Source organism: Carcharodon carcharias, chromosome 1 (assembly GCF_017639515.1).
Source record: "Carcharodon carcharias isolate sCarCar2 chromosome 1, sCarCar2.pri, whole genome shotgun sequence".
NCBI lineage: Eukaryota > Metazoa > Chordata > Chondrichthyes > Lamniformes > Lamnidae > Carcharodon > Carcharodon carcharias.
This window is the reverse complement of record NC_054467.1, coordinates 83,241,405-83,264,311: the sequence shown is the minus strand read 5'-3', so window position 1 is coordinate 83,264,311 and position 22,907 is coordinate 83,241,405. Positions and strand designations below refer to the sequence as shown.

Sequence of the window (22,907 nt, the reverse complement as noted above, 5' to 3'; positions counted from 1 at the left end):
ATGGCATTTGCCTTTCGTTATGTAAAAATATTACAGCAACTTCAGTCAATGGCAAAAGTACCATAAAATATGGAAATTCAAAAGTTTCTAGCTAAGTTGTGCTTCTCCACCATTAGCTTTTTGAAAACAACACTGTGTTGCCTGTCTTACCATTGAATTGCATTAAGTATCATGTAATTGTGGTATTTGTGTGGTAGACATGAACTAAACTTGCCACAAAAATTAAATCTTCCATTTCAGCCTAAGTAGTCCTTTAATGATGTAATAAGTGTTAATTGCTGCCAAATAAAATCTCTGGAAGTAAAATTTAACTATTATAGGTGTGGCATCTCATTCCTTCAGTTTTTAATTGTTGTTTGAGATTTATAAAATATAATGGTTAGAATATAGGGCAGAATTGTCCCAGATTTGTACTCAGTGCAGGAGCGGGCAGGAAAAACAACATTTTAACTGATGTCCAAAATGGCAGCTTCTCAAGCCATATCACCCCAATCCTGCCACATTAATAATGCATTCCCAGGAAACATGCTGCTTCAATGGTGGGCGAGCTCTTATTCGCCCACCATGCCATCACCTCGCAGCCTCATCACACCGGGTGCTGCATTTGAAGTGCAGCAGCGTGCACACCTCCTAGTGCTACCAGCCCAGGACTGCCACAACAATGGCCCTGAAAGGCAAAAAAGACTGTAGCCCCCCGCTTCAGTGACGCATCCCCCCCGCTTCAGTGACGCATCCCTTGAGTGCCTTTTGAATGCCATGGAGGCCCGCCACAATGCCCTCTACCTCCATTCTGGCCACTGGAAGGGCAGATATATAACCAATCCGCATGCGCACGAAACAGCGCAGAAATCTCTCAGAGGCATGGAACTGCCTCAGGGAGATTAAGTACATATTGAGGTTTTTCAATAAAGAACCATAAAAATTATTTACATATGTCCCCTCATGAGCCGGGACATCTTTACGAAATGTGAAAAAAAAAATTATTTATTTAATAAAGCCTTCAGGAAACCTCACCCCGCCCGTGGAGGTTTCCTGAAAAACGCGAAGGCTGCTTGGGCTCTTCGCCTGTCCGCCAACCTTAAGGTTGGATGGGCAGCCCTGTTAATTATCTGAATTGGTTTTTTATTGGCCTTAACAGGTGTTTGACAGTTTGGTGGGTGAACAGCTGCATCCGGCACGCGCCCGCTGAATGAAAGATCTGAATGACACACAGTGACATCGGGACACATGCCCGACATCACCGCATGTTATTGTACATTGCATGTTATGCTGACATTCCAGGCCCGACCCCGCACGCCAACATGAAAATTCTGGCCCAGGTCTTAATGGTATTATTAGTTATTAATAGTCATACACATTAGGATATTTTTTCCATTTAATTTCACAGGGCAAATGTTTTTAATAAATTTTGCATTCTCAAATTATACCTGAACATGTTTTTCCATCAGATCCTAACGTAGATCCTGGTGGGCAGACACAGACTGGCCCTTCGGATGTCTGGATGCAATCATGGCTGCATTCAGCATAATTTTCCAAGCAAGGAATTGGATCTGGTGAATAAAGAAAATAGGGCAATAATGGAATTAGCTTATCGGAGTATTATTAGTTTGGTCCTTATAAAATACATTGGCTAAATCCTGCACATTATTGCTGCTGCATTTTGAGTAGTACTGGGTAGAAAATCAGCCTCGGAACACTCCCCATGCTGGTCACTGCCACTTCCAAGATTTTCCAGTGGAAGTGCCAGTAGACATTGAATATTCTTCGGTGTCTTCAAAGGTGGCTGTAATGAAAGAGTGAGCGCATTGGAACATTTTTCCTCCCTTTTTATTTTCTACTTTCGTTTCAAGAATGAGATTGATATTTTCTGTTAGGAAAGGGTATTAATGGTTATGGAGCAAAGGGTTAATGGAGTTGAGGTATGGATCAGCCATGATCTAAGTGAATGGCTGAACAAGCTCATGGGGCTGTATGGTGACTTTGTTACTATGTTCCAAAGGTACTCAAGATCTTGAGGCAATTAAAATTGAATAACAGGTTATTAATCCATGAAGCTAATTTAGCTAAAGAATTGTCTTTAATTCTGCATGTGTGAGAAATGGAGGTTATTTAAAAAATATTTTTGGAGAATATTGCGTTAGTATGTGAAGAAGGTCGTGTGTGTCTGCGTGAGTGTGTGTATATTTAATTAAGCTGGGCAAAGATTAATAGGAGATAGGTTATTCTTGTCAATAAGATTTTACTTTTAACTTATAAAATGCCGAAAGTGTTACTGGACTTCTTGCTGCTGAGATCCGTACATCTTCTTCTTGTTTTCAGAATACTAAAAAAGGATATGGCCCAAAATAGAAGTTTCCCTCTGGGGTTTGGTTTGCACAGCAATTAACATCAGGTGTAATCGTAACACATGCAAAGGAATTTATTTTAAATAAGAATGGCGTTTTTGGATGGTCCTTTTGTTGTAGATGATCCAGGCACAACTAAGGGAGCAGAAGTTGGCTGATGCCAGTGTGCAAAATAGGCTGCTGATTCATTGTGAGTATATTTTACACTTCTGTCACAGTCTGACTCATGCCCAAAGATTCAAAAAGCAGGTTTTGGTACAAGTATCATGAGTTGGAGCTCATGATATATTTATCCAATATAGTACTTTCATTATTTAAATAACTTGTGAAATATACCAATACATCAATCAAAATCCTGGAACTCCCTCCCTCACAGCATTGTGGGCATATCTACCGCTCATGGACTGCAGCGGTTCAAAAAGGCAGCTTACCACTGCTTTCTCAAGGCCAATTAGGGATGGCCAGTAAATGCTAGCCTAGCCAGTGATGCCCTCATCCCACTAATGATTTTTTTAAAAACCATATAGACATCAATTAATAGGAATTTTGAAGTTACATGTGAGGGTATGGAACATCATGATACATTCTTGCTGCAATTTTAAATTATTGCATCTGTCAGAGTCCAAACACTGCAACTTCCCCACTATGTAGTCTTCTTTATGTGACTATTTTGTTTGTTCATGAGATGTGGGTATCATTTGAAATGCCAGTACTTGTTGCCTGTCCCTCAATGCTGTTGCTGAACTGAGTGACTTGCCTATTTCAGAAGGTGTTTTTAAGAGTCAACCACATTATTGTAGGTCTGGAGTCACATTTAGGCCAGACCAGAAAAAGATAACAGATGTCCTTTCCCAAAGGACTTTAGTGAACTAGGTGGGTTTTCATGACAATTGACAACACTTTCATCGTCACTATTACTGAGACTAGCTTTTAATTCCAGATTGTATTAATTGAATTTAGATTTTGCTAACTACCATGTTGGGATTTAAACCCTTGTCTCCAAAGCATTAGTCTGGGTGTCCAAATTACTAGTCCACTGATGTTACCACTATGCCACTGTCTCCCCCATTGGCACTTGTTTATTTCTTATGGAATCCCGTATAAGCCATTTACTATAGTTAGGGGTAATGGAGCTTAGTAATTCAGTAATATTGAGAGTGATGAGTATATGGAACTCGCTGCAGCATTGAGGTGAATAGCACAGATGCATTTAAGGAGAAGCAAGGTAAGAATATGAGGGATAAAAGCATAGAAGATATGATGATAGAGTGAGATGAAGTAAAGTGGGAGGTATCTCATGAGGAGCATAAACACTGACATTGATCTGTTCTGTAAAATTCTTTTTAATAATTGGTTCAGGTAATAATTATGCTCTCGTGCTATCTAATACGAAACATTGTGGCATTAAAACCATCTACAGTAGCTTTCTGTGAACCTCTGGAAAAAGAAATTTATCACACATTTATACATTACCATCACTAAAGTCCAATTACATTTGAAATTTTGCTTAACAATAATGGTATAAAAACTGTTCAAAGTACATTTTTTAAGATAATGGGCATTTTCTGGGTTATCAATTGTAGGTTTTAACCTTATTCTTTTGTTTAGATTTCTGTAATAAAACAGTTTATAATCTTCGATTTTTCTGCATGCTGAGGAAGTTTAGCAGTCCTTGCCATTAAATAATTATACTTTCATGGAATTGGATCACAGTTCAATATCAAAAGCAAATTCTCCATTAAATTTTACTGGCATTCTTCAATATTTCTACCCATCAGAAAATCATATACTATACTTAAGCAGTGAGAATAATTATGACTTGCCATTGAAACATCTCCACATTGAAAATACACCTGGTCCAGTGCATAGATTTTCAATAGGAATAGGAAGAAACAGCTAATTAAAACAATTGCATTATTTGTTGTTACTGTGATATTTTGCTTTGGGATGTTTTTGCATGTTAAAGATGCTATATAAATGTATGTTGCTATTGTTTATTCAGAATAATATATTGATATATGGGTGGGTCAGGATTATAATTTCCCCTTCACTTCAACAGACATTAACCTTTCCTGGATAGTCTGCATTAAGGGGTGGGATTTTCCCTGAATTTCACTGGGTAGAATTTTCGGGTCAGTGTGTAAAATGACGCGGGGTGATGTCGGGCGTGCACCCCGACGTCGCCAACTATTAAGGCCGTTAAGAAAGCAATTAAAGCTGTTAAGAATGCTGCTAAAGGTTGGCAGGCAGGCAAAGAGCCCAGGCAGCCTTCACATTTTTCATGAAACCTCATCCACAGGCGGGATGAGGTTTCATGACGGGTTTATTAATTCAGTGAAAAATTTTGAAAAAAAAATCAGTGGACGTGTCCCAGCTCATGTGACAGTTTGATATGAGGGGACATGTCCTTAAAATTTTTTTCATTTATTGAATTTTTCAGAACTTAAACTAATCTCCCTGAGGCACGGATTTGTGTGCTTTTTCGTGCATACATATGAAAGAGCGTAGGCCCTGACTGAGGGAATCTCCTCCCGCCCCGCCCACACAGGGAGTGCACAGCACTTCTGGGTGTGTGTCACGCTGGGCGGGCCTTAATTGGCCTGCCCACATAAAATGGCAGCTCGCACTTGATTAGGGGCTCCAATCAAGTTCGCACTCACTCCCACCCGCCCCTGCACAACCACCCCTCCCCACCCCCGATACCACTAAGTCCAGTAGCGGGTGTAAAAATTGACGTTTTTCCCACCAGCCGCAATGACGGGTTTTCACATTGTATCATCCACTTCCTGCCTCATTAATTATGCAGACATAGGAAACATGACGTATTGTTGGTGGGAGGCATTTGGATCACCTGCCATGCTGTGACATCACCCCTTCTGACTCTGGGCACCATATTTAAATTGCAGCTGCACGCACAGTTCTCAATGTCTGCAGCCCAGGACTGCTTCACTCAAGATATGGCCCTGAAAGCCAAGGTGATTTCAGTGGTGCCTCACTGGAACACCTTTTGGACATCATAGAGGCCAGTCGCAATATTCTGGCCACAGGAGCTCCACCAACCTCACTACAAAGGCTTGGGAGGTGGTGGCAGTGGTGGTAAGTGCCAACGCTGCACAGAGGAGGTCGGCCACCCTGTGTAGAAAGAGGATAAATAATCTCATCCGTGCCATCAGGGTAGGTCAACCATCTCATCACTCTCAGCTCACACACTCACAAGCCCATCAGACATTCACAGGGATCTCACTCACTGCCAGCTCAATGGATATCACCACACACTCTCTAACACATACCTTCATCTCCACTGAAGATCGTCTCCTCATCCTGTCCATGGCACCACTCATCACCCACACATGCCAGGCATCCCTCCCATCTGCCCTGGCAAGTACCTTGCTTACACTCTCTTTATGCAGGAGAAGATCATGCACAATTCCAGGGAGAGGTCCCAGACTGGGGTTGGAGTGCCGGAACTCAAGGTCCTAACGGAGTTCAAGACCAGAGCCCTCACGCTGGCCAGAGAGGACATGGACCAGCCTGCGGTGACAGTGAGGTTGGTGGTAAACACCCACATAACAAAAACAGAATTACCTGGAAAAACTCAGCAGGTCTGGCAGCATCGGCGGAGAAGCAAAGAGTTGACGTTTCGAGTCCTCATGACCCTTCAACAGAACTAGATAAATCCGAGGAAGGGGTGAAATATAAGCTGGTTTAAGGTGGTGGTGGTGGGGGTGGGGGGGGGGGTGGGGGGGGGGGGTGTTGGGTAGGGGGAGAGAAGTGGAGGGGGGTGGTGTGGTTGTAGGCAAAAGCAGTGATAGAAGCAGATCATCAAAAGATGTCACAGACAGCAGGACAAAAGAACACATAGGTGTTGAAGTTGGTGATATTATCTAAACGAATGTGCTAATTAAGAATGGATGGTAGGGCACTCAAGGTATAGCTCTAGTGGGGGTGGGGGGAGCATAAAAGATTTTAAAATATTTAAAAATGATGGAAATAGGTGGGAAAAAGAAAAATCTATATAATTTATTGGAAAAAAAACAAAAGGAAAGGGGAAGGAACAGAAAGGGGGTGGGGATGGAGGAGGGAGCTCAAGACCTAAAGTTGTTGAATTCAATATTCAGTCCGGAAGGCTGTAAAGTGCCTAGTCGGAAGATGAGGCGTTGTTCCTCCAGTTTGCGTTGGGCTTCACTGGAACAATGCAGCAAGCCAAGGACAGACATGTGGGCAAGAGAGCAGGGTGGAGTGTTGAAATGGCAAGCAACAGGGAGGTTTGGGTCATTCTTACAGACAGACCGCAGGTGTTCTGCAAAGCGGTCACCCAGTTTACGTTTGGTCTCTCCAATGTAGGGGAGACCGCATTGGGAGCGACGAATGCAGTAGACTAAGTTGGGGGAAATGCATGTGAAATGTTGCTTCACTTGAAAGGAGTGTTTGGGCTCTTGGACGGTGAGGAGAGAGGAAGTGAAGGGACAGGTGTTACATCTTTTGCATGGGCACGGGGTGGTGCCATAGGTGGGGGTTGGGGAGTAGGGGGTGATGGAGGAGTGGACCAGGGTGTCCCAGAGGGAGCGATCCCTACGGAATGCCGACATTGGGGGTGAAGGGAAGATGTGTTTGGTAGTGGCATCATGCTGGAGTTGGCGGAAATGGTGGAGGATGATCCTTTGAATGCGGAGGCTGGTGGGGTGATAAGTGAGGACAAGGGGGACCCTATCATGTTTCTGGGAGGGAGGAGAAGGCGTGAGGGCGGATGCGTGGGAGATGGGCCGGACACTGTTGAGGGCCCTGTCAACGACCATGGGTGGAAAACCTCGGTTAAGGAAGAATGAGGACATGTCAGAGGAACTGTTTTTGAAGGTAGCATCATCAGAACAGATGCGACGGAGGCGAAGGAACTGAGAGAATGGAATGGAGTCCTTCCAGGAAGCGGGGTGTGAGGAGCTGTAGTCAAGGTAGTTGTGGGACAACTGACATGTCCTCCTTCTTCCTTACCCGAGGTTTTCCACCCACGGTCATTGACAGGGCCCTCAACCGTGTCCGGCCCATCTCCTGCGCATCCGCCCTCACGCCTTCTCCTCCCTCCCAGAAACATGATAGGGTCCCCCTTGTCCTCACTTATCACCCCACCAGCCTCCACATTCAAAGGATCATCGTTCGCCATTTCCGCCAACTCCAGCATGATGCCACTACCAAACACATCTTCCCTTCACCCCCACTGTCGGCATTCCGTAGGAATCGTTCCCTCCGGGACACCCTGGTCCACTCCTCCATCACCCCCTACTCCCCAACCCCCACCTATGGCACCGCTCCATGCCCACGCAAAAGATGTAACACCTGTCCCTTCACTTCCTCTCTCCTCATCTTCCAAGGACCCAAACACTCCTTTCAAGTGAAGCACCATTTCACTTGCATTTCCCCCAACTTAGTCTACTGCATTCGTTGCTCCCAATGTGGTCTCCTCTACATTGGAGAGACCAAACGTAAACTGGGAGACCGCTTTGCAGAACACCTGCGGTCTGTCTGTAAGAATGACCCAAACCTCCCTGTTGCTTGCCATTTTAACACTCCACCCTGCTCTCTTGCCCACATGTCTGTCCTTGGCTTGCTGCATTGTTCCAGTGAAGCCCAACGCAAACTGGAGGAACAACACCTCATCTTCCGACTAGGCACTTTACAGCCTTCTGGACTGAATATTGAATTCAACAACTTTAGGTCTTGAGCTCCCTCCTCCATCCCCACCCCCTTTCTGTTTCTTCCCCTTTCCTTTTGTTTTTATTCCAATAAATTATATAGATTTTTCTTTTTCCCATCTATTTCCATTATTTTTAAATATTTTAAAATCTTTTATGCTCCCCCCACCCCCTCTAGAGCTATACCTTGAGTGCCCTGCCAGCCATTCTTAATTAGCACATTCGTTTAGATAATATCACCAACTTCAACACCTATGTGTTCTTTTGTCCTGCTGTCTGTGACATCTTTTGATGATCTGCTTCTATCACTGCGTTTGCCTACAACCACACCACCCCCCCTCCACTTCTCTCCCTCCACCCAACACCCCCCCACCCCCACCACCTTAAACCAGCTTATATTTCACCCCTCACTGGGATTTACCTAGTTCTGTCGATGGGTCATGAGGACTCAAAACGTCAACTCTTTTCTTCTCCGCCGATGCTGCCTGACCTGCTGAGTTTTTCCAGGTAATTCTGTTTTTGTTTTGGATTTCCAGCATCCGCAGTTTTTTTGTTTTTACCCACATAAGAATCCTGCTCCAGATCATCCATCAGTCCACGTTACTGTGAGTGTGCTTTCCTGCTTTTTACTCGGTTGCCATGCACTAATTACCTCTACTTTCTTTCATAGGCACCTCTGGCAAATGCCTGACAAACTCAGCCAGCCAGGCCCTCAGCTCCAGCCCAAGGACACCTCGGATGAGGAAATAGAACACAGCAGCCTTGAAGACCCATCACAGCACTCACTCACACCCTCCACCAGCACAAATACACACACCTTGATGGGACCTAGATCTAGAGCAGGCTTGGGGTCATGATCTGGTGAGCACAGCACACAATCTGGTCTACAGAGACAGAGGCAGACACACCTGAGGTCAGCAGCACTCAAAGGACTGCTGGAGGCCACAATTCTGCTAAGTCCAAGTCAGATGACGAGCCTCTGGACTCGGTCTTAAATCAGTTTCTGGAGCTGCATAGACACACATGGGAATATCAGGAAGGGATGTCAGCTGCGTTCCTCAGATTTCAATGGACGATGGGGGAGTCTGTACGGCTTCAGTCTGAGGTGATTGCGCTGTCATGCCAATGTGCCGGGGTACACACTGGTAGGATGGCGGCTGCTATGGAGACCTTGGTCCAGGACATCAGTCTTGCACTTCTATATTTCATTGGTGTAGGCATTGGTAGCATCCATCAGTGTCAATGTGAGAGGGGTGCAGGGCACCTCGATCTCACTCCAGCTGCCCCTTCCACTCAGCAAGAGGCCCTTGGGCACCCATTGGGAAGACTAACAGTTGGACACCCCGGGGCCGTCCCCTCAGGTGATTGCAGGATTGTGCAGCTGATCCCAATCCCCTCTTCCTGTGACCCTATCACCTCCAGCTTCACAGGCCAAGGAAGGTGCACCTGCCCCACTGCAGGGCACCCAATGCAGGCTGGGGTCCTCCAGGTCTCGGCCCTCCAGAGAAAGCCTGCTGAAGCCATCACAGATAACAGGGGCTAGCAGTCAGCAGGCTGCCTCCACCTCCACTGTGGATGACGGAGATGCACCCAGATGTGGCAGTAGGATTAGGGAATCAAGAAAATAATAGGAGCACAATGGTGGCACGGGTGTTCACAACATGTGTGTAATGTTCGCAACGGTAAATAGAATCGCACCTATTCCACATCTCTTGTGTGTGCCTCCTTGTTATGATGAGCTGTGTTGCAGTCACTCCGTTGACAGACCATGGTCCCTCCCCTCACTTGTCACACATGTCGTTCTCATGGGCCTCTTATCTATGTAGTGTGCCTTCATATCACCACAGTGTGCGCCCTTTTGCACATCATTCTTGACATTAGTGATGCCTCGACCTTAAAGTTGTGTGCTTGTTGAAGGAACCTCGTTCACATGCTTTCTAGGGTCAATTCATGTTTGTTTGTGGTTGTGTAAGATTGGGGCAGAGATGTTCTCACACTTTGTCTGCATTCTTCAAAGGTGAAGGTGTAGTGTACAAGGAGAGATGTGCTCACAAATAGAGAACGCTCATATATCGTGCAACCCCATGTGCTCTCTGTCTCCAGGCAGGGTTTTCATGCAATGAGCCTATACTCAGAGCTCATGTGCTCTGCTGTCAGCCAACAGCATTTTTGACCTTCAGAGAGTACATCTGCTAAGCTCACCGATAAGTGGGGCACTTTGCAACATCAAGGTGACGAAGCTCAGCCCTTCTCAGCCACATTATTGTCCTGGAGCTCGAACACCCAACCCTGCGCATCTCTCAGCCCACGGCTCTGCATCCTGCGGGGATAAGGCTCTTGTCACAAACTAGGGACAAAGCTCCTCACCTGAGCACTCACTGAGGTCACTGATGCTGATTCCAAATGGTCATTTTTGGCAGGCAATCAAGGCTTTGAGCAGGCTCTGAAAGCACACATGGTTACTTTACACAATGTGTAGGGGAGCAATGGGATAGGAACGAGGATGTACTGAAGCTGAAGTGCGCTCTTTATTTGCCATGACGACACCACTGAGGATTGGCCTGCACTCTTGGCTCTTGTAGGCTGTCATTGCAACTGGGGTGCTGGAGAGACACTTGTAGAGGCAGCACCTTCTGATATCTGATGCCAGGACGCCCTGCTCCAGTTAGCACCTCATCTTAGCAAGGATACATGCTGCCGAGGGTTCATCATCCTTCAGACGATCAGGACAATGTGTGCCTGATGCGTAACTATTCACTCTCAGATTGAAGTGCGTGGGTGAAATGAGAGGAATTGCAACGCTGGTGCACATGCTGGCCCATGATCGAGGGCTCATGTCCAATAGGCTCAAGTCACTGCAACTCGTCATCCTCCTCATGGAATCTGGTGGTTATCACGTCCTCACGCACATGCCTGCCTCGTCTGGCCGTGCTATGGCCTCTTTGCCTGTAGCCTTGTCTTCCTCCAATTCATCACCCTCATCCCCTTCCAGCTCCTCCTCATCGGAGAAGACGTGTAGCTCCTCCATCTCACCATCTGGTGAGTCCTCCCTCTTTGCAGTGCCCAGTTGTGCAGTGCGCAGCAAGCCACGATGACCTGTGAGATTCTCTGGGGTGTGTACTGGAATTCTCTATCAGATCTGTCCAGGTATCGGAATTGCATCTTTAGGATCCCTATGATGTGCTCCATCGATGCTCGGCTAGTGCATGAGCCTTGTTGGTACTTGCTGTACCTTCTCTCTGGAGGAGTCTGAGGCTGCCACACTGGCATCATCATTCACATCCTTGGCAAGTACCCTTTGTACCCTTTGTCACTGAGGAGCCAACCCTGGATGTTGTTTGGTTCCTCAAAGATGTCCAAGATCTGCAATCTACTCAAGATGTATGAGTTGTGAATACTTCCTGGGTATCTGCAGCAAACATGCATTATGAGTTTCTTGTGGCCACAGGCAGGCTGTACATTGAGCGAGTGGTAGCCTTTCCTGTTTATCTATTAGAATGCCTGTTGTCAGGGAGATTCTATAACCATTTGTCCAGCCGATGCCACCCTGCACCTGTGGGAATCCAGAAATCTCAGCAAATCCCAGCGCTCTGGCTTCCTGACTTGCTTGACCTCCAGCGAAGTTGATGTAATTGTGGGCCTTGGCAAAAAGGGCGTCTGTCACCTCATGAATCCATTTATGCATGGATGCTTGAGAGATCCCATAGGGGACCCAAGTGGACCCTGGAAGTCTAGAACAGCCATTACTTTCACAGCCACCAGTGATGGATGTCCTCCCAGTCACTATGATGCCAATTCCTGGAGAAAATTGCAAATGTGAGTCACCAGATCCCTGGACATGCAGAGCCATCAGCAACACTGGTTCACACCCATCTGCAGATAAGACATGCAAGTCCTGTACACCCTGGGTCTTGTGAGCTGCCTATGCATGACATCTCCGAGCCTCATCTCCTGCGTCCAGAGGCCCTGCTAGCCCTTGGTCTTAAGGGTCTTGCTCCTCCCTTTGGAGATCCAGGAACTTCCATCACAAGCTTCTCCTTCTTCTCTCCAGTCTGTAAGTGATAATGCAGGCAGTGATAAATCCAGCCTCCATTTCCCTGATGGTCTCCTCTCTGCAGTATCAGTGAGGAAGAGACAAGTGTCAGCATAAGTCTCAAAGGGTTGTCTTTCTGTCAATGAATCATCAGTGAATGTGGGTTCAAGGGCTTTGCTCCCATGTCGGAAGCATTCACCCCTGAAATGATGGCTAGCACTGTTGTGTATCAAGGTTCGCTCCCAAGCCGCCCCACAACATGACCGACTGCTATGACATTGCTTTGGCCAGGTGCTTGGATGTGCTGCTTTCAGCCCAGGCACTGGGATTCACATTCATTGCACCCTAATACTACAGTCCTGGAAATAAACATGAGGGTAAATTTTCATTCAGGAAATGTGATTATCCGAGAGGGGCCTGAGGCTTCTCTTCAGTGAACCACCCAGTGCTAACTCTCGAACAGGTTTCTGGAGCTTGTTCATTCACCCAATTGTCCTGTAGTTTGTCATCGATCTGGAGAATTTCCACACTGAGAACACGGGGTTAACACAAGGAGATCGATTAGTGCCACTTTGAGAGGTTAATCCCGCATGAATGGGCATTGTTGCTTCACTTTCCTGATTCCCTGCACTGTCATTGAAAGGTTCCGAACATGTCTCAGCTGTGTCTTTTTCCTCTTTTGGGAATGCACAGTTCAGTTGTGTGCCAATGTAATCATCCCCCCGTGTGCATGCACCCGTCCTCCAATCGGCCCTCAGAGGCCTCACCAGCAGATCCTCTCCTCAGTTTAATTTTGTACTGCACCATCGCTGCAGGTTAGCAGATGGTGTTGCAGAGCTCTCGCTTCCAGACCAGCTCGGACTCTCCATGAGAATTTGGAAACCCCTCCCATCATTCTGGAGAAGCTTCATGTTCAGGTTGCCCTCCCTCACAGACCTCCCCATCCACCCCCCTGTATTCCTCGATCCCGCTGTGCTTCTGCTACACGTCCATTTGTTAGCTGCTGACCATTTTGAAATGGATGTGCCTATGGCCCACATCAACCTCATCCACCCCAATCTTGAGGCCACTTACACTGTTCAGCATATACCTCCCTCCCACCACCCTCCCCGCTGGTCATGTGTCTGAGAGCAACCTTCCCCACTAGTCCTGCAGCCCATTCTGCTGTCTGAGGCTAGTTGCCTCCCCTTCCTAGTACAGACCTAACCCTGCAGACCCTTCCTATGCCTCAGGCCAGTTCTTCCCCTTCCACAGTGCAGCCCTAACCCTGTACCTCATTAAAAGCCACCCCTGGTGGTCTGGTAGGTAGAGACTTGCCTGTGACACCCACCCCACTGAAAGCAATGTGGTGCTGCCTGCAAAGCCAGCTGCTGATTCCTGCAAACGCTGTGTGATGCAAAGTAACATCGAAGTGACGAGCAAAGGGCAGGTCACCTATATCTAGTTGTGAAACATTATTCTAATTGCACACTGACATGCCTGGATGATCCAGCTTGGGCCGGGTTGGGGGGGGGTGGGGGGTGGGGGGGCTGATTCTGGTGAGCAGGGCTTATAATGAGATGCAAATATATTAAAATGATGTTCTTGACATGCCATGGCAGGCAACATGGCCCACCATTGACAGGTGGAGTGGACAATCGCAAACTGGTTTCAAGAGGAGGTCAAACTGATTTTTGGCCCTCGAGCCACAATTTCTACTCCCACCCACCATGACACCCGGGGGTTACCATTAACCAGAAACTGAACTGGACTAGCCATATAAATGCTGTGGCTACAAGAGCAGGTCAGAGGCTAGGAATTCTGCAGCGAGTAACTCACCTTCTGACCAGCCACAAAACCTGCCCATCTAGAAGGGCAAGGGCAAGGACAGTAGACATATGGGAACAACACTGCCTGCAAGTTCCCCTCCAAGCCACTCACCATCCTGACTTGGAAATATATCGTCGTTCCTTCACTGTCGCTGAGTCAAGATCCTGGAACTCCCTCCCTAACAGCACCGTGGGCATAGCTACACTACATGGACTGCAGCGGTTCAAGAAGCCAGCTAATCATCATGTTCTCAAGGGCAATTAGGGATGGGTAATAAATGCTGGCCTAGCCAGAGACTCCCACGTCCCATAAATGAATAATTTTAAAAATGTTATGTCGCAGCCCAATTCCTGCACTCCTGCCTAACTGACACCAGGACTGCAGCTGAAAATCTGGAGAAATTTAAGGCTGAAAGCCTGTACAAAATTCTTTGGTTTCATATTAAATCAAACCTTGTTTATATTTTACACTATTTTAAAAAGATAATTTTACCAAATGTTATGGAGACCAACTGTACTCATAGATTCTTCAATCTCAGTACTTAATATCAGCCTTTCACATTGGAAATTCTGGACTCTAAAGGTGTTGCAAAGACTACTTTAAAGAAAACAAAATTTGGTGAAATGCTTCAAAGTTTACTGCAGAATTAAGAGTCAATGGGTGGAATGTTCCTGCCCCGACTTTCCTATATTTTCATGAAAAACTACTTCCACAAAACCTTACCATGACAGGTTTTCATATCAGGCAGTAGTACAAACCCTTCTGGACAGTAGCAGAGATACGAGCCTGGCAAGTTCTCGCAACCTAGCGTGCATCCATGATTCCAAAAGGCACATTCGTTGACATCTGAGTAACACAGAGATACATATATCAGAGAAAAGAAAAGTTGTACAATGTTTTTATTTGGAGTTCAGAAAAACGCAAAGTACGACTGTGCAGGTGAAGAGTACAAGGCTATGGAGAAAGAATGAGGTTACTGGACAGCTCTTTCAAAGAGCTAGCACAGAGATGATAGGCCAAATGGCATCATTTTTTACTGTATGATTCTAGGTTGATCAATGAGATGGCAGGAGGTCTCAACAGTTGAGTTGTCCCTCATTCTCCACTCCTATCTCTCTCAGTTTTAAGTAGGATCACTGAAGAGAAACCATCTTGATGTGTTATTAAAAACTTGTCCGATGGAAGTGATCATGTTCCATTTAAAAGACCCAAGGGAAAAAAATATGAATGCACATTTCAAATGATCTAAGCGGGAGTTGCCTGCATTGGATGTGGGTGCACTTTTTGAGAGTCCTGCTGATGCTTATTGTACAAAAGACCTTTCCACTCATGTATTCTAATTCCAAATACTGCTACCATTGCTGAGAAAAAAATCTAAATCTAACTCTTCTTTCCAAAATTGTAGATCTTACAATTTCCATACAAATAGTTAACCATCCTCAAATGTTAGGAGCATATATACATTAAGAAAAGGGTTACGCATTGTAGGTATATAATTGAAGAAATATAATGGGAGCTTTTCTGCTTTAGCATTCCTGGCACGTGCTGGTAGTTTGTATTAGCAAACTGCATAGCCCAGCTTCTGAATTCCCTTTCAATTAAATTAATGGATGGAATATCATGCCTGGATGTACAAAGTTTTTCAGATATATGCACTCAACATCTGGAGCACTGAAACAAAAATTCTCCATTCTATCATGTACGCACAAAGCAAGCTTGAACATTCAATTCATGTGTGCATTCCAACATAAAATCATGGAAATTACATGTGTGCAAGTGATGTTTTTAAGCTGGAGCAATTTATTCAAATCAAATGCAGAGAATGCACATAACATATAACATGCAACATATACACCCGTGAAGATATAATGTGTATAAAAGCAATATACTGCGGATGCTGGAAATCTGAAACAAAAACAGAAAATTTTGAAAAAACTCAGCAGGTCTGGCAGCATCTGGGGAGAGAGAAACAGAGTTAATGTTTTGAGTCTGTACATATGACCCTTCTTCAGAGCTAAAGAAGGGTCATATGGACTCGTAAGGTTAACTCTGTTTCTCTCTCCATACACGTGACTAACCTGCAACACACACACACATACATACACACAGGGCAGAATATTGCGCTTGTTGGGTGGGTGTGCACCCGACCAGAACGAGCGTAAAATGATGCACAATAATGTCGGGCTAGCCGCCTAACATCATCGTGCACTCGCACGATATTTCGGTAGACAGCACACTCACCGACAATTAAGTGGCCTGTTAAGGCCCTTAATAAAGTAATCGATTCAAATTTTTCATTGCTCATCCAACCATTCAGTTGACAGGTGGGCAAAAAGGCCAAGCGACCTTTGCATTTTTGGTGAAATTTCATCCACAGGCAGTGATTAAAAACACTTTTAACACTCATATTTAACATGTTCCTGCTTATGTGGCACAGTCACATGAGGGTACATGTTTTCAATATTTTTAATCTCTTTATTTTTTATTTTAAGAGTCTTCAGCTCTGTGCCTCAGGGAGCTTTTCTTGCCTGCAGCCATGTGCATGCGCGAACCTCCGCCCTCGTGCTCCTCCCGCCCCCACCCCGGCGGTGCTGCAGCGCGCGTTTCATGCTGGCTGGCCGTTAATTGGCGAGCCAGTGTGAAATTGCAGCCGGAGCCCGAGTGTGGGCGGCAGTCGGCTTTGCGACCGCTCCCAGACCTGTTCACCGCGCCTGCCCGACGAGGGCAAAATTCTGCCCACAGTCACAGGTCCACTGCCACTCTGAATTTGAAACAGGGCAAAGGGAGCCTCTGATAGGTTTTATAATTTCTTTACATTGTTAAATTGTTATGTATTTATGATGTTAGAAATGTTCATCATTAGATTATATGGTGTAGTGGATGGGCAGCAACAGCTGCTCAAATAATTTGGAAAGAAGATTCAAGGATGTGAAAGTTTCATTTTTTTGTAAATAGGAATTCTTCTAGTGACAGGGGAATAGCTGTTTAAAAGCACTTTGCTTGTTTTTCAGTGAATAAAGCATGTGAGTAAATCTGCCTGCTTTGTGTCCTATCAAGGGGTCACCCCATAGACATGTCAGTCGGGCACTATGGTAATAGGGTGACATTTGCTAGCTGTGAAACTTCTAATGACACAGATCTGGCCTTTCCATCTGTTGGGGGAATGAAAAAAGTGTGTGGCTTAAAGGGGATGGATGAACAATCTCTGTCACTCGTGTGAACCAACTCCCGATTGTCTCAAGAAACCGGGGCCTCAATTTTGCGGTGTTGAAGGAGGCATGTGGTGGTCCAAGTCTCGCATAGAATCGCGCGAGAAGATGCCGGGGACATCCTGACATCATCGTGCCATCATGTGACATTACAGTCGATGGGTGCACCTGGATCACGGAAGCGTACCCACCAACAAAGGGGCAATTAGGCCAATTAAAAAGGCAGTTCACCAGGATTTTACGTGGCCTGTGCAATTTCACAATTGGCGCACAGGCCAGTCAGCCAGGTGGTCATCGCACTTTTAATTAAAACTCAAATCCAGGGCTGGATGAAAGGCAAACAGGATCTTGACAAGTTGAGTAAGAGGAAGTTTGGTTGTGAGTTGGTTGGAGGTGGTTTTCAGGCAGTTCATTGCATTTTCTCTGTTCCTGAGCACTCTTAGGTTTACCAGCATTTTCAGAGGCTTTCTGCTGAGACCCCTCTTCAGTGCACTATCCTGTACAATCTGTATTTCAGCAAATGGTGATTGTCTGCTCTGCTGGAGGGATCTCCTCAGAAGAGGAGGAGAGGGCCAGAAAGGAGATGATGCCAGCTGTGATGTTTCCAATATGTCGCCCACAGCTGTGTCAAGCTGGTTGCTGACACTCTGTTCAGATAGGTGATGAACATCATTCATTTCCGAGACCGACAAAGCCGGCCAGATACTTTGCTGCAATTGTTGAGTTTCCCCACATCCAAGGAGCCATGGACTGCACGCATTTGGTCATAAAAGTGCCAGCAGGTGAGCCGGGTGCCTTCGTCAACAGAAAGAGCTTCCACTCCATCAATGTCCAGCATGTTTGCGACCACATGTCTTAGATATTGCATGTCAGCACGAGGTACCCTGGAAGCTGCCATAGTGCATACATCCTGCGTCACTCCCAGTTGCCAGGGATCTTCATTGCTCCAGCTCAGTTGAATGGTTGGCTCCTGAGGGACAAAGGCTATCCTCTGAAAAGGTGGCTCATGATGCCTCTAAGATGCCCAAGGGCAGGAGCGGGGGAGAGGTACAATCATAGCTAAGCCTCTACAAGGGGCAATTGAGAGGACCATTGGTACACTCAAGATGAGGTTCTACTGCCAGGACCAATCAGGGGAAGAACTTCAATATTCTCCAGAGCACATCTCACTTTTTGCCATTGTCTGCTGCACTCTGCACAATCTGACTGTCAAGGGGGGACCAATTGGAGGTCGAAGACAGCGATCCTGCTCCACATGCCACAGTTGACGACACAAGTGCTAGATCTGAGGAGGAGCCTCCGGGTGAGGAGGCGGAGGCTGATATGAGGATCACATCATGTGATCACTATGGGAGGCAGGGAGACCAGGGAGGCCGTGATTTTGAGAACTTTCAGTTAGGCATCCAAACCTAGGATTCAAGGCGATGGCAAGAGTAGCTCCACCTTAATGATCTTTCCTAATATGACAATCCTAATAAGTCAAGGTCCGACCTCTGAAATAAAGTTTGTGTCCCTTTCTCTGTGCCACACACGACTCCCAGGCTTATTCCCTTTCCAAAGCATGAAACACACTAATGCTATTGCACATGGAGACATTTTTATAATGAAGCCACATATACAGATGAACCAGTGCACATGTGCCAAGGAAACAAATCACCAGAGACAACCCTTTTTGTGATCATAGTAGCTTTAACTGGCATTTGCCAGTGCTATGTCTGGGTGCCCGCACCCCTCTCCCCCTCACTGACAGCTGCATTGGAGGAAGCCTGCTAATTCCAATGCCCCGTTGGCCTTGATGACCTTGGCGGCCGCCCTCTGGTTGCCAGAACCTGTGCAGGCCTCGTCTGGGTGGGGCAGCCTGTGCAGGCCCCGTTTGGGTGGGAGTGTCTAGCACCATGGCTTGGCACTCCTCAGTCGTCGCTGCCTCATCAGATATGATGGCCTCTGGCAAAGGGGCGGAGGAGCTGCTGCCTTCATCTGGGGCTACCTGACAGGAGCCCACAGATGTGATCTGCAGCTAGTTCACCAACATAAGGTTGGTTTGAACCTCCCTGCTCACCATCGATGGACAGGTAGCTAGCAGAGTCACTAGGTGCCTCATCCATATTTCACATTGGCAATGATCGGCTGAGGTCAATGCCAGTCTGTGGGCTCACAAATCTGAACACAACCCCAGAAACCCCAGATTTTGTTCTTGGAGCTGCCTCTCCAATAGGGTCGCTACTCTTTCTATGGAGGAAGCTGTGCATTCAGAGCTCTGTGTTAACGCAGAACTCACGCTCTGTTTGGGGACCTCCAATACAGAGACCATGGTATGCAGACCTTCGGGGATCTCTGCCCGATGTTCCCATGCATCCTGCTGGATTTTCAGCATCTGCCACCTGATGTACAACTCCAGAGGCTCATTATCTGCCTCAGACTCAACACTATCCTGGTCTCCCGCAATCCTCTGGTGCCCTGGGCACGCTCTGCCTCCATCAGTTCCTCAAGTGAGTTTGATGTGCCCTCACCACTGTGCAACAGCATCTGATCTGGCACGCTAATGCCCACCTAATTCCTGTGTCTGCACTGATGTTTGGTGCAGAGGCAGGATGTGACACAGGTGCATCTATGAGCGGATCCTCCTTGGAGGTCAAGGGACGGTCCTTGTGGTCCGCCTGGCATCGTGAGGATGGCGCATTTGAGAGAGGAAAAGAAAATGTCAACAGCAAACATCATTACAAAGTCACAGAGCATGCACTCTGGTTGCTTCTCACAATGCACAACTGCCTCACAGAGGCATTGTGAATGGACGAGCAACAGGGACTATTGGCTTAAACATCTCATTCCAAATGCCACTGCTCTACTTCTCCTATACCCTCCGAATCTCTTCCCTGTCCACGAACTCTTACCTTCCTCTGAGACCCCTGCCTTTCTGTGACCTGTGGACCTGGTTCCACCCTGGCAGGCCATCTCCAGAGCTTCGTCCTCCACCTGCATCAAAATCAAGAGTTGGGCTCACCTCCACCCAGTCGTCTTTGCTCCTGAACATTATAACTCCTCTTCTCCTGTCTGGATGAAAGTGCTTTCATGAGTCCCCCCTCTGCAAGCCAGACTATACACTTCCTCACTCCCACCCAGAGGCACAGGTGCAGGTGCCCATCACACTGGCACACCTCACCCTTGCATACATCCAAACCAACCAGGCACATTTTTCAGTTTCTCAAGACACAGGGATGTGTGCCATTTGGCACTCTGCATTTCACACCCATGAGCACCAACAAGCCCTGGCACCCACTAAGACACGTTCCACAAATACACAGTTCCAAATGGACTCAGTCATCACAGTGGCAGAATGCAGGTCATTGAAACTTTTCCTGCACTGGAGCCAAGTGCAGCGCACAACATCATGGCCGCTCATTTGGGCAGCCTCCTCCATCCACGCCTTCTTGCTTTGGTGAGGTGGCCTCCTCTTAACGTCCCACGGGCACTCACTGCCTCCAGAAGAACACGTAGGCATTTATCCTTAAAGTGAGGAGCAGAATGCCCATGGGCATTGACATCCCACCTGGCATGGAATGCGGGTCCTGAGGCCATAATTACTGCTTCAAAAGAAAATATTCTTCCAGTTACTATAGACTTACACACAGCCCCCTGAAGCCTCTGACCACAGCAGCTGTCAAGGAACTCACTGTCCACTTTTAAATCCCAAACCCCTACTCCTGGAAGTCCATTAGACCAGGTGCCCATCCTGCTCCCACTCCCGCCAGCAACACCGAGCCAGTCACAGCACATTTCATGCCGGTTAGCCATTAATTGGGCAGCCAGCACGAAATTAGGCATGGGAGCCAATCACAGGCTGAAGTGGATATCACATCCGGTTCCGGGCCAGCTGATCACGCTCCCACACCAAACGGAAAATTCAGGCCCCGGAGTTCCACAGACAGAGGCATAACAACAGAAGGTAAAGATGTTACTTCTGTGTTCCCAGATGGAAAATCACAGGCTCGGTGTGCGCAGTTTCACATTATGCAATCCTGACATATCCTGGGAGCACTGAAGTGGAACTTTTACACGCCTGCTCCCTTACAGAGGATGGCACATGAGACAGAATGCTCTGTGGATTGAAGAAAAGTGAACACAACTTTGGAAAGGGAAGGTGACCCATTTTAAAATTCTGAGAAATAATGCCAACCAACAAGGCTTTATAATAGTGCTCATTTTTTTAAAGGTATTTGAATTTTAAGTTAATTTAGGAACACATTGTAGGTGAATTTCCAACAGAGGAAGACTTCCAGAAACCCAGGAGAAACAGTGCAAACTCAAAGTGAAGAGCCGCTCTGCCAAACACTACCAAATATTGAAAAAAGGAAATAAATCTAGAAGCACTGAGTATGTAATGTCAAGTTTAATTTTAAATGCCCATAAATTAAATGAGGAAGGCAAGATTCAGAAAGGTAACAATTCAGAATTTTGAGGTTTTGAGAAAGAGTATACTGCAATGAGTGTTTTGGTCATGTATGTGTGAAATATAATAAATCAACAACATCTAATATCTATAGAGAGCTTTTAACTTCGAAAAATATCCCAATGCACTTAACAAGAACTTTAGCTATTAAAAAATTGACACCGAGCCACAGAAGGAGCGATCAGGACAGATGACCAAGGCTTGGTCAAACAAGTGGGTTTAAGAAGCATGTTAAAGGAAGAAAGCAGAGGTAGAGAGGCAGAAATGTTTAGGGAGGGATTCCAGAGTTTAGGACTCAAGCAGCTGAAAGAATGACTGTCAATGATAGCGTGGTTAAAACTGAATGTGCCAGAATTGGAGCAGTGAAGAGATCTGGAGGTTTGCAGGGCTAGAGGAGGTTACAAAGACAGGGAGTAACAAGGTCACAGAAGGATTTGTAAACAAGAATGAGGATAGTAACATTAAGGCGTTGGACAGGGGACCAGTGTAGGTTAACTACCAAAGGGAAAATGGATAAATGGGGTTAGGTTTGAGTTACGATATGGGTAGCAGAGATTTGGATTACCACAAGTTTGTGAAAGGTGCAAGATAGGAGACCAGCTAGGAGTGCATTGGAAAAGTCAGGCCTAAAGGTAATAGAATCACGGATGATCATTTCAGCAGCACATGAGCTGAGGCAGGGTTGGAGCTGGGTGGGGTTATGAAGCTGGAAGTTGGGAGTCTCAGTGATACTGCAGATAAATACTCTGAAGCTCACCTTATGATCAAGCACACCACTAAGATTGCAAACAGTCAGGCTCAATTTTAGAAAGTTACCAGTTTACCTTCACAGGATTTCTGATCATCACTGAGAACGTAGCCATCTTTACACTCACAGCGATTTTTTTCTAAGCTTTTCTTGCAAATGCTCTCATTGTCCTTTTCTGTGGAAATACATAACAGAAGCAAGAAAACAGAAATGTAAAGATACTCTAATAACTAGAGTGTATCTGCCTGCAGTATCCTGCCTCTCCTTTGAATAAAATCCAGGCAATGGGATTGAGCTTTTAGGGATGAATTTCTAAATGTGCGCTCTTTGTACAGAGCTTTACCTGCTGGGATTGCATAACAACAAATTGTGGACACGATCCCTACAATTTTCCATCCATTATAATGAATGGGAAACAAATGGTGAGACTCACGTCGCAAGGCATCAGACCATTCAAAACTGGTTCTCTTGTCTTCTCAAAATGTGTCACATTTTGCAAATTTAAGGGTTGTAAAATAAAATTTTATTTTCAAGGTAATAATTATTCATTTAAAATCTACTTCTGGATATTCACGAGTTTGTCACTTTCAGACAACACCACAGATGCTCTTAAATTCATGTGTTGTATG

General features: G+C 46.1%; 1 protein-coding gene across 1 annotated transcript in view; it reads right to left on the bottom strand.

Moving 5' to 3' along the window:
* Positions 1-22,907, bottom strand: part of egf (epidermal growth factor) — a 167,071-nt gene that overhangs the window by 75,746 nt on the left and 68,418 nt on the right. The window contains exons 7-9 of the mRNA XM_041180324.1: positions 22,355-22,453; positions 14,598-14,720; positions 1,428-1,550 (exon numbers count right to left, since the gene is read on the bottom strand). Coding sequence (XP_041036258.1) covers positions 1,428-1,550; positions 14,598-14,720; positions 22,355-22,453 — 345 coding nt within the window. The remainder of the gene's footprint in view (positions 1-1,427; positions 1,551-14,597; positions 14,721-22,354; positions 22,454-22,907) is intronic.